General features: G+C 39.6%; 1 protein-coding gene across 2 annotated transcripts; it reads right to left on the minus strand.

Annotated features, from left to right (window-relative positions):
• Positions 1–3,566: 3,566 nt before the first annotated feature.
• On the minus strand, positions 3,567–10,421 carry rpl26 (ribosomal protein L26). 2 transcript variants are annotated; one of them, NM_001005104.2, is made up of 4 exons: positions 10,386–10,421; positions 8,711–8,883; positions 7,773–7,913; positions 3,567–3,728 (listed from the first exon to the last, which is right to left on the minus strand). In NM_001005104.2, the coding sequence occupies exons 2-4, from the start codon at positions 8,876–8,878 to the stop codon at positions 3,600–3,602; spliced, it is 438 nt and encodes a 145-aa protein (NP_001005104.1). In that variant the 5' UTR covers positions 8,879–8,883; positions 10,386–10,421; the 3' UTR covers positions 3,567–3,599. The 2 variants fall into 2 exon arrangements, with proteins under 2 accessions (NP_001005104.1, XP_012814308.1); XM_012958854.3 differs by lacking the exon at positions 10,386–10,421 and adding an exon at positions 9,789–9,865.
• Between the last annotated feature and the right edge of the window lie 966 nt (positions 10,422–11,387).

The raw sequence follows: 11,387 nt of genomic DNA on the forward strand, positions 1-11,387 counted from the left end.
TCACTGGTTGGGGATCACTGCCTTAGGGAAATAACAGAAGTAAGTGTATTTATACCCGATGCTTCACTGTTACTTCTGTCATTTATCTTTGAGAAAGGCCCTAAAGTGTGCCAAAACGTTGGATGAACAGATGCACAAAATAAAAACCACTGCAAATTGTAATGCAAGTCCTTTTGTTATATATATATATAATTTGAGTCTCTGCAGTGTCTGCACTCCAATGCCAAAAACTTTGTATCTTGTGGGGTGCACAGCCAAATTTAATTATTTTGCAATAAATGTTCCACAACCGGCACACTCTATAAAAAACATTTTATATTTTATTTCAGCCCTGTTGAGGACCGAAACGTCGGATATTTTATATGTTTGCAATAAACTTGACAATTTTACAGGGTGTGCCAGTCGTGGAATATTTATTGCTAGATATATATATATATATATCATAAGAACCACTAATAATGTTCCAGTGCACACCTGATACTCTTTTGAGGCACAGTGCCTATAACCAGACACCAGTGTCAAGCGGTCACTATGGAATGTTTGCTTGTGATATATTGGAAAAACAAAACCAGGGCAAAAAGGACATTTCTGGCATTGCAGAAAATACTATTAAACAGACATCCAGGATAAAGGAGTGCATATAGCCTGGTAGCAATATGCAGTTACATGGCTGGTAAATCTCATTTTCTGCTTCTGAACAGCTGCCCAAAGCACACTGAGCATGTGAAGTGTCACTCACACTCCTAGCAAAATCCATAATCACTAAGATGGTGAGCTCCTGCCTCCTTTGAAGGTCTGATCATTGTAATAGAGATGCCGAACCTTTAGGCTGCTGCAGTTAAGCCAGCATATAAAATGACATTTCTAAACATTCATTTTTAGACCACTTTTCCATAAAAGCCTAGTTTCACAAATGCAGAAGGGCCACTCAAGGCTTTCACCAGTTATTTATACTGCTCAATTGATCAGTGTTATATATGTACAGTTGCTGTACTTAATGTACATCACTTTGAAAGCAAACACAAACTGGTATGGGTTTGTCAACTGGATATGATTACATAAAATGTTATATAATTAAGCAGTCATATAGCCGCTTTAATTCTTTACCCATACAGTTAAGGAAAAGAGGTGGATGTCCGTGCTGCTGCCCAGTTTTAGGCAACGTCAGGCACAATGCTGGATTTGATGAAAAACCTGAAAACATGAATTTAAGTGCTGAAAAGATTTAAAACATTGCTGCCCAAGAATATTTCTATCTGGGGTAAAGCAAAGTTTATTTAACCCAACTAGTCACCTGTGTGCAATGGTGTTATTATCAAAGCAAGTGCTAATTTTTTTAATTCCTGGCTTGATGGCACATTTTGGTGGAAAAAAAAAAAGTCTACTGCCTCTTAATGTGGGGGTGCCTTAGGGCTCTGTGTTTGGGCCGTTGTTGTTCTCCCTTTACACGCTGTCTTTGGGAGATCTTATCCGTTCATTTGGCTTTAAATATTATCTGTATGCTGATGATACCCAAATTTACTTTTCGACCCCTTCGTTAACACTCGAAACTTAGACTCAAACCTCTAACTGCCTCCTGGCCATCTCCAATTGGATGAATCAACGCCACCTCAAACTCAACCTAACAAAAACTGAACTAATGATCTTTCCGCCTAAGCCTGGTCCTATTGAAGGCGCCCTTATCAACCTGGTCGATTCGGCGCATTGTTTGGGGGTGATCTTTGACTCCTGTCTCTCCTTCTCTGACCACATTAACACCACTGTCAAAACCTGTCACTTTTTCCTGCGCAATATTGCCAAAATCCGTCCCTTTTTCTCAACTGCAACAGCTAGTCTGCTCATGCATGCTCTCATCCTATCCTGACTTGACTACTGTAACCTGCTACTAATCGGCCTCCCTAACTCCCATCTTTCCCCCCTAGAGTCTATATTAAATACTGCTGCCAGAATTCTCCTCCTCTCATCCAGGAGAGTTCAGGCCCTTCCCCTGCTAAAGTCCTTATCGTGGCTTCCTATTAAACAAAGAATATTTTACAAACTCCTTCTCTTAACCTTCAAAGCCCTCCATTCCTCACTACATCTCTTCCCTTGCGTCTCCGTAAGTTCCTGGCCGACTCCTTCGTTCCTCGCAGAGCAATCGTTTGGTTGCGCCCCCCACTACTACTGCTATTTCCCACCTTAAAACCTTTCTGCCTCTTACATTTGGAATGCCCTCCCTGATTTCCCTCCGGAGAGAATCCTCCCTCAGTCTTTTTAAAACCAAACTAAAAGACTACCTTTTGGAGCACTCACCCAGCACCTGACCAGGGAACTAGCACTTATATTGTAATGTCACCCACTGTGACCTACAGCACTTATATTTGCCTATTTGTGTCTGTAAGTTACCCTCCCAATATAGATTGTAAACTCTTCGGGGCAGGGACCTCCATCCTCTTGTGTCTTTGACTCTATCTTATTACAATTGTATCTTTTATTTATTTGTGCTTATTGCAATACTTTGTATTTATCTATTTTAATACCCCGTTTATATTAATGTATTCTACTGTACAGCGCTGCGTACATAAGTAGCACTTTATAAATAAAGATAAACATAATGCCAAACAGCCTCCTGTAGGCTGCCAGTCCACATAGGGACTACCAAATAGACAATTATAGACAATATTTGACACCCCTAGGAACTTTTTACATACTTGTGTTGTCCCTGACTGGTTTTACATTTATATGTGGCTCACAGGTTAAAAAAAAAGTTGAACTCTGCTCTAGGGGCACCTATGTCCAGTCAACACCAAAGCTGTAGTAAGACTTCACGGTCATTACTAAGTACACTATCTTTTCAATGCTACATACACCAGCTTTAGAATAAGACTCCCTCGTCAAATGGCGCTCCACAAATGGCTTATCAGCTATGTAGCTATGTAAGTGGAGAATAACTTGGTAAAAACACATATTCCAAAAATTGTTTATATGGAAAGTTCTATATAATTAATACTAGTTAAAAGGGGATGTTTGCCTTTGTTAAAGTAAATAGGAATCACTCCAGTCTGTAGAGCAGTGCTTCCAAACTGTGGGTCTGGCCTAAGCCTGAAGGCATTTTTGGATACTGTTATAACAGCTTGAAGGTCAGTTAGGGTGATTTTTAAGTTAAAAACATTTAAGATACTATATAATCCTCAAACTATATCTAACCTGCTAATAAAAGAAGTCATATATTTGTAACCTTACTATAAGCTAAGAGGACCACATTTTGGACCACAAATGGGGGCCTGGACTGAACACTGAAAATCACTGCTGCTTCTTGCAGATCTGACAAAAAAAAAAAAAAAGTACCCATGCGGATGTCTGTTTATTGCTTGTATGGAGACACTGAATACCATTTATAATTTGTGAAAAATCCCAGTGAAAGTTTGGCCTTGTTGAAGGAAGTTTGTAAATGTGACATAAGTAGAAAATGTCTAACCTATTTTCCTTTGAAAGGGGAACATTCGTTTTATAGACTACATAAACCTTAAACATACATTTGGTATAATAAACATACATTTGGTTAATAAACACACGCACACAAAGCATTGTAGAAACCAAACAGTATATTTATTGACATATTACTCTTGCATCTTTTCTATGGTTTCTTCCTTGTATTTGCCCTTCTCTTTGCCAACTTGGCGAGACTTGGCCTTGCGCTCCAAGATCTTCTTGCGATCTTTGTCAAGTTTTAGTCTTGTGATCACCACCTGTAGAAAAGAATGCAATAAAAGGTAAAGTTTTAGACAAACAGGGGGACCCAAAAAGTCATCTGGTGACCTGCAGATCACAGCAGCCAACTCTGATGCCATAACTTCACTGTAAATAGATCATGCAACGGTAAAGTCTGGGATACAAGGTATTCAAATTTTAACCCGTTTGTGGTACGCCCAGAGAGGGTCAAACACCTGCTAATCATTATTGGTCCTCTTGCTTTCTTGACAATATGAAGGCCACCTCAAATCCACAGATTATAGTGTATCCTTGTGAAGGGCAACTTTTGCCAAAGAAAATAGACAATTGGCAAGTAGGTGTTTTTAAAGGGGACCTGTCACCCTAAGAAATAATTCAAAATTATTTTATATTGTGTTTGTTAAGCAAAATAACCTTCACTTACACTATATAAGTAATATAAATCTTGTTTTCTTCAGTCTGGGAAATGACAATGTCATCAACATCAAGCTTTGTATCACCCCAAAATCTTGTGTATGTGCCAGAATGGGGGGGCCAGATGCCCAGGCCGATGCACTGGCTACACAGTTAGATGGTTAGGAAGGAGGGGGGGGAAGTAAGAGCTGAATTCAAAGTTAAAGTACTTGTTTGCCCTGCCTCTATGCCTAAGGCATAGAGGCAGGGCAGGCAATATTTGAGTGGCAGCTGGGATCTTGTTTAACTTGAAAAGGACTTTTATTATACAGCTTTTTATGTCTGGGTGAGAGGTGCACTTTAAGCACTCTTAACACGTAAAATGCTTATAAAAGGTAAACCTCATGTCAAAAGGAACGAACAACTGCTTGTGGTTGACCAAATTTTAATGCTCACAGAGCAACTACAGTTTAGTATTTCTATGTACAGAGTTGGTCATTCCAAAGCAAACAAAGTGTATCCATCTATGTGGAAAGGTGTATAACAGATACAAGATAACATGTTAAAGAAGAACAAATTCACCAAGTATATGGTGTGGTCTAGGTGCATCAACCCCAAACCCTCAGTAAGGGGAGCAGAAACCCACATATAAACCAAAGACATGGCTGGCACTTAGAAAACCATACAGGTCATCAAAAAATATATTAAAATTCTCTGTCATAGAAATGCTTTCTAGGATGTCAATATTTTTTTCTAATATTTAGACATTTTTGGTGACCAGTGCAGTTTACAAGTGTCTACCCTATCTTTGGTTTATATATGGATTTATGCTATGAGAAAATGTATCATGAAAATTTACATGACAGGAGGGAAGATATAACCTTCAAGTTAAACTGGTCTTATATGCAATAGAAACTACAACAGAGGTTTGTATCCAAGGTGATCACTATTAATCATGTAGGCCATGGGCTTACCCTAAACAGTTATTAAAAAAAAAAAGTTTAATTTGCGTTTAAACATTTGGCACACCAAGAACAGTAAAGAAACCAGTACTGTAAGGAAAAAGTTTTTTCAACAAGCAAGATACAGATGCATAAGACCTTACTCGCATCAGCATTTCCGTGACTCAGTTCCAACTAGTTTAGCATCACTGTAATGTCAGAGACATGTTGAATAACACTTGTTTGAGCCGAGAGCTAGTTAATATTTTGAATGGGAATCTTGCGATTTTTCTGGCACAGGGTTTCACTCAGGAACACAAACTTTATGATATAAAATCGGCCACCATCAGATGGTGTGTATGGGTATTTCAGGAGCACTGCAATTTTTTATTTTACATTAAGCCAGAGCAGTACTTAGACTTAGGTTTTTTAACTGGGGAGAATTTGTATTTTAACAGACACACTATAAGCGATATTCAGAGCAATCATTATTAAACTCTGCCAACTAGTCAGATTCTATATAGCACAACCATAATGTGCACTGCTTTATACATAATTTGCATAATGTTGCTTCCCTGCCATAGTGAAGCAACATTCTAAGGTCCCTAACACACACCATAGACCATTTTCTATTAGGAGCCAAATAACCTGCATGTATGTTTCTGAGGTGTGATAGGAAATCCATGCAAACACTGGAAGAACATATAAACTCTTTGCAAGCAGTGATGTGGGCAGAATCCTACCTAGGATCCCAACCCTCCAAGGCAGCCTAGCTAATGACGGCATAAAACTGGGTTGTGCACATAAGACAGCAGTTCATTCATGCATCCGATAGGTTGAAAAAGGTGACACATGGCATACTCTCTAGCACAAATATTTTGAAGAAAATACTGGTTTGCTATCCAAGCATATTAAAGATGGGGCGGAAGTCTGACTGTATTCGCCTTAGTGGAGAAAGCACACGTGACACTAGCCTAAGGTCCACAGCACACCAGGTGTTTCCTCCACCACTGTATAAGCTGGGAGAGAAACCGCTGATCCACCTTTTTCTGCACTGACAGGAACTGCAAGGCACAGATGGATTTCAGCACTAAAAATCAAATTGCCCCAAAAAGGCCAGTCAGTCCACATTGATGAAGATCTGCATTTTCTCCTTCAGTTTCCCATGCAGATATGCCAGCTCATAAACACCTACTGTGACATGGCCCTTAAATCTAAAAGAAAAAAGGGAAACACTAACAAACAGTCCCTCTATGGTCCTCTGTCTCACACCACGTCTAACAAATTAACCAAATTTCTTAAAAATTTCAATGCCTTAAGGATTATTTAAAACAATGTTTACAACACAAAACAAGAGTTAAAGGAGTAAAGCAATAATTAGTGATGGTGCAGAACACTAAGAAATCTGATTTCTGATAAAGAAATCAAAGCCACTTTCACTTTCTACCTTTCTGGTAGGGAATAAGTGAAAACATCCTTTTGAAATAGCAACAGTTTTGCCATGTATTTCCTGTAACTGAATACTATACACAGGCTGAAGCACTGAAGATTCAGTTTTAAATGAAATGTGCTAAATGTACTTTAGAATTAACCAGCTTTGAAAGGCATGGCACAGCAACAATGACACTGAAGGAAAATAACTGCTCTCATCTGCAGCTCCTGAGTGCAGCTACACAGCGGAGATGGGGCTGAAAAAACACGATTATCTCCATGGAGGAGCACTCAGAGGCTGTGGATGAGAGTGGATCTGTTTCTCAGTTTGCCTACAAAACAGGCAAAGTAAAGCAGAGCATAAGCAAGGTCTGACAATTTAATTTATACACAATGTATTATCTTGGCAAGTTAGCTATGGCAAGTAAAATCAAAGATTATTATCTCACCTTCTTAAAGTAGACATTGTATATAAAAAAAAAATCATTTTCAGTTATGTGTCATTCATCAAAATATGTAATGCAGAAAAACGTTTTGAATGCATTTTACCTCAAACTATAAATTATATCAGAGCTGCAGAGAGAACATCTCATGTCTGTGTCTAGGCTAAAATGAGCTAGGAGTGTCTTCATTTTCCCACAGGAAGTGGTCATAGCATTGACTGATAGGCTGTGTCCCAGCCTGCATATAGCTGTCTTATGCAGCTGTTTGATCTTGATTTTTGGGGATTTTATTTATGTAACTTCCTGTATACAGATCTCAAATTCCACAACACTAGCAGCTCTGATATTTTCCTGTAATTCCCTGCATCCTGGGACAGTGTTTCTAAGCATCAGTATCAAGTTCTCCAATTTAATATCAACATGCAGAGACACTATATCATTGTTGCAGGGAGTTACAGCAAAAGGTAGGTTAAAGGTTTTTGAAACAGACTATATGATACATTGTGGACTCCTTATCTATATTCATTTTATGAACTGGAGAGCTTGACCAAACGCTGGTAGGTGCAAAAACAGGCACTACACAGTGAAATAAATCATCAACTTTGAGTGGAAAGAAACATTTCTTTTGTTTAGAGAATAAACCCTTTTTTTTTTCTTCTATCTCCAAAATTACTATTAATAGTGTGCAGAACCACATACCTTTAAAAACCATAAACACCAACTTAAGAGAATAGGTCCATCTATAACATACTAAGCATTCATAGTAAAGCTCATCTACTAGAATTGTTTCCCTCTGAAGTCTGGATTCAATATAGTCTATAACATCTATATGTCCCACTATAAGAGCACATACCTTGCTAGGGTGAATTCCGACATGAACAGTAGTGCCATTTGCCTTTTCACGCTGCACGCGTTCAATGTAGATGACGTATTTCTTTCTGTACACTTGTACTACTTTGCCAATCTGCTGGCCTTTGTAATGTCCACGAACCACCTAGAAGCACAGACAGGTTATTATGTAGTCAGAGTTATGATGCATAAATTAAAGAAAGCAAACAAAATCCTATTTATTTCTCCTGCTCATGAGGTGCAGAGTCACTGGACAAAACACCGCTCCAGTCCAGAAGAATTAATCTACCTCCCACTTAACAGCCCTCCATACACAGGTATAAAGGGGAAGTCTCAGAAGGGAGGTGGAACATCTACGCTATAAGAACTGAAGTATTATAAATGCAGTTGTCTACAAAACAAAAACATAGAAGTAAATTAAATGTAAACATGTAAAATTACAGAGCTCTTAATGCAATTTTCAAATTATTTATTTGCTAGCTGTCAAGAAATTAGCGGTTTTTACACTGCCTATATAATTAGAGTCCTGCATCGGGTCAGGTACCCATAGAACACTCACAAAGTAGTGAGGTTTTAGAAAGAAATTTCCACCAAGCGGGCGGCCCGTACCCAGGTTGACTGCAGGCTTGCATTCCCCCCCCCACCTCCAAGCGGGTGGCCGTACCCAGGTTGATTGCAGGCTTGCAATCTGCTTAACTTCATGCTTCTAAAACTCACTCAGAATAGAAAGCTACAAACTATGCTCATACATTACTGCCTGCCACAGTATTAATTGAATTACTCACAATATACATTTATGAAGTCAAGTCTAGAGTTTAAGAAATTGTCCCTAAGACCAGGCTTAATAAAGAGCTAAACCTTTAGAACCGTTGAATATTCTCTTAAATGCAAACACAAAAAAGCTGGACAAAAAAATGCAAAGTAAATTTCACAGGCTCTTACCTGCACTTCATCATCTTTGCGGATAGGCATGGAGCGGACGCTGTATTTTTGCCTTAGCTCCTTAGAGAGGGGAGAAGACATGATCTTTCTGCGCACATGGGAGGGGGCATTAAAGTGCCTCTTGCGGTTCTTGCTGCGGTCTGAGGTGACAAACGGACTGAACTTCATGGTTACTATAAGAAAAAAGTGTAATAGACACATAAAGGGACTATACAGAAATTTATTCTACAACTCGTGTATTAAGATATTGCCAAAAACCCCCAACAAAATATTGTATATTCCTGTTAACTAAAGTGGCATTTCTAAAAACCAAAGGAGTTGTTTAAAGTTCACAAGGCAATTTGCCAGCAATTACCTAAATTACTTCAAAAACCATTCATTAAAAAAGCAGAGATGTTAAATATCCGCAGTCCTCTAAGTACAATACATCTGACCATTTAGTTTCAGTAACCCCTTACAGGATATGCTGCACATTTGTAGCAAAGTTCCCCAGCTTATGCCATTTTGCCACAAGACAAAAAAAAAGCTGATTATAGGGTATATTCAGCTCCTAGTACTGATCATAAGGTAAACCCTGCACTGACCTATGCACACCTATTCCTAACTCAGGTAGGCACAGAGCAATATAAAGCCTTCCAATATAGACTTTCACCCATACTACCCCAAAATCTACTAATACTGCACAAAGTAAAGCTGGCCATACACAAACCAATAGAATTGTACAAAACCTAGTTTCGGGCAGGTTAGAAAATTTTCGGTCGGCTAACAATATAATCTGTGCGTGTACTGTGTATCGGACAATATGCTTGGGGGACCTACAATGGAAGTCACTTTCGTACAAACATCCTTCGATTTGTATTTTAAGGGCTTAATCCTACAATTTCAGTCTGAAGACTAAAATCTGAATACATATGGCCACCTTTACTCCAGTAGCCAATTGCAAATGATTTTTCATAGTATCTGATCAGAACACAGGAGCTCCCAAAACGTTGCAGTCATTTGAAGAACTACCTGCATCTGAGCATTTATTGGTCAAATAACTAAACATTTGTGGAACCAGAGTGCCAATTAAATTTACCAGTGACCAGCAGAAAAGTCCTTGATCCGGCAGAATGTTGCCTATGCACATTTCTTTGTATTTAGATGAAAGCGGCACTTAACTGTTGAAAAGGTTACAATAGATTAACAAGGCCATAGGTTTTAGAGAAGGGCCGTGGCTCTAAGCCATTAGGACAATATATACTGCAAACAAGACTCAATTCCAAGTTATTTTCTAATAAATTTATTGTATGATCAGGTTTACCCAGGGAATTCGGTAAGATCAACCCTCTGATCCCATTGCCCATACCACTCCAAATTCAGAATAGTAAAAGCCATACGAGTTATACTTTTAATGCATTCCAGGTAAAACAAAACAGAGCAATGCCGCAGCACGGAAACATACTAATGGGCACTGCTAGCGCACAGACAGGCCACGGCGCATACACACGGGAGATAGAGGCTCCGATGACAGTTCAACCTCTCCCGTAAAATACATTTAATCCCAGCCATACGCGCCTATAACGCTAGTCAGGACTCCATTTAAGCTGCTGAGACACCAAACCAGAACACAACGAGCACCCAGAGGGCAGATGGCTGCGGATTTTAACTCTCCCAAACCCCGATAACGCCTTACCCAGCCGCTCAGTCTACTATGGCCGCCGGAAAAGAGAAATAGTAGCAACTTCCGCTCGCATTAGTCGAGCAGAGAAGTCTCGCGAGAACCATGTGCATGTACGAGATTATCTCTGGCGATGCGTTTGGGCGATAATAACTAGTGTGTGATAGTTGCGCAGGGCCAAGGAAAAACTGCAAAGGATCGGGGGTGTTGCGATGAATGGAAAGTGCTACAGATTACTTGTTATTAAACGGCACTGATGCTGTCGTGTGGCATAGCGCTCTACCATTGGCTTTGAGTTACTGTGGCGAAAGGCAGTACCGGTGTCTTAGTGCTCCACCGATCTCTTTCCGAATCCCAACTCAGACAAGCGTGAAACACGAGAAGTATATCAGCAGGGGGCTAATAGTATTGTGAATACGTTATTAAAACGTCTCGGACATGTTCACAGCACGAAGTTTCAATATGTAGTTGTTACAGAGCCCCATTATCATCATCAGCCATGCTAAACTTTGGGAATAAGACATTTTTCAAAACTATACTGACTGTTTATCAGTCAATGCCCTCTTGGGCCCCCTAGACTGTCTGGGTCCCCAGGCCCAGCAGTCGCAAGGCATGCTTTAGTGGCATAGCTACAATCTAATGTCATAATGCATAACCTAGCAAGTCATAACGCAAGTGTTCTCTGCCTGTTATTATGTTGTCGTTTATACTGTAGGCAGACTTAGGGGCTGATTTACTAAGACACAAATTCGGATCCGAATTGGAAAAATTCCGATTGGAAAACAAACATTTTGCAACTTTTTTGTGTTTTTTTCGGCGCCTTTACGACTTTTCGGAAATTGTCGCGACTTTTTCGTTACCAATACGATTTGCGCGAAAAAACGCGAGTTTTTCATAGCCATTACGATTCGCTTGTATCTTGTCTCGACTTTTTCGTATTGAGCGCTCGTAAGCGGCGGGCGAAACTTTCAGACTTAGCATGATTTTGGAAGCCTCCCATAGGACTCAATGGCACTC

The sequence above is a fragment of the Xenopus tropicalis genome, chromosome 3 (genome assembly GCF_000004195.4).
Source record: "Xenopus tropicalis strain Nigerian chromosome 3, UCB_Xtro_10.0, whole genome shotgun sequence".
NCBI lineage: Eukaryota > Metazoa > Chordata > Amphibia > Anura > Pipidae > Xenopus > Xenopus tropicalis.

What these genes read in the sequence shown, in the direction of transcription:
- rpl26 (NM_001005104.2), bottom strand. Translation starts at nt 8,878, where the DNA reads ATGAAGTTCAGTCCGTTTGTCACCTCAGACCGCAGCAAGAACCGCAAG. An exon ending in GCAAAGATGATGAAGTGCAG is followed by an intron (nt 7,914 to 8,710) that starts GTAAGAGCCTGT and finishes CTGTGCTTCTAG; the next exon opens with GTGGTTCGTGGACATTACAA. An exon ending in TCGGAATTCACCCTAGCAAG is followed by an intron (nt 3,729 to 7,772) that starts GTATGTGCTCTT and finishes TCTTTTCTACAG; the next exon opens with GTGGTGATCACAAGACTAAA.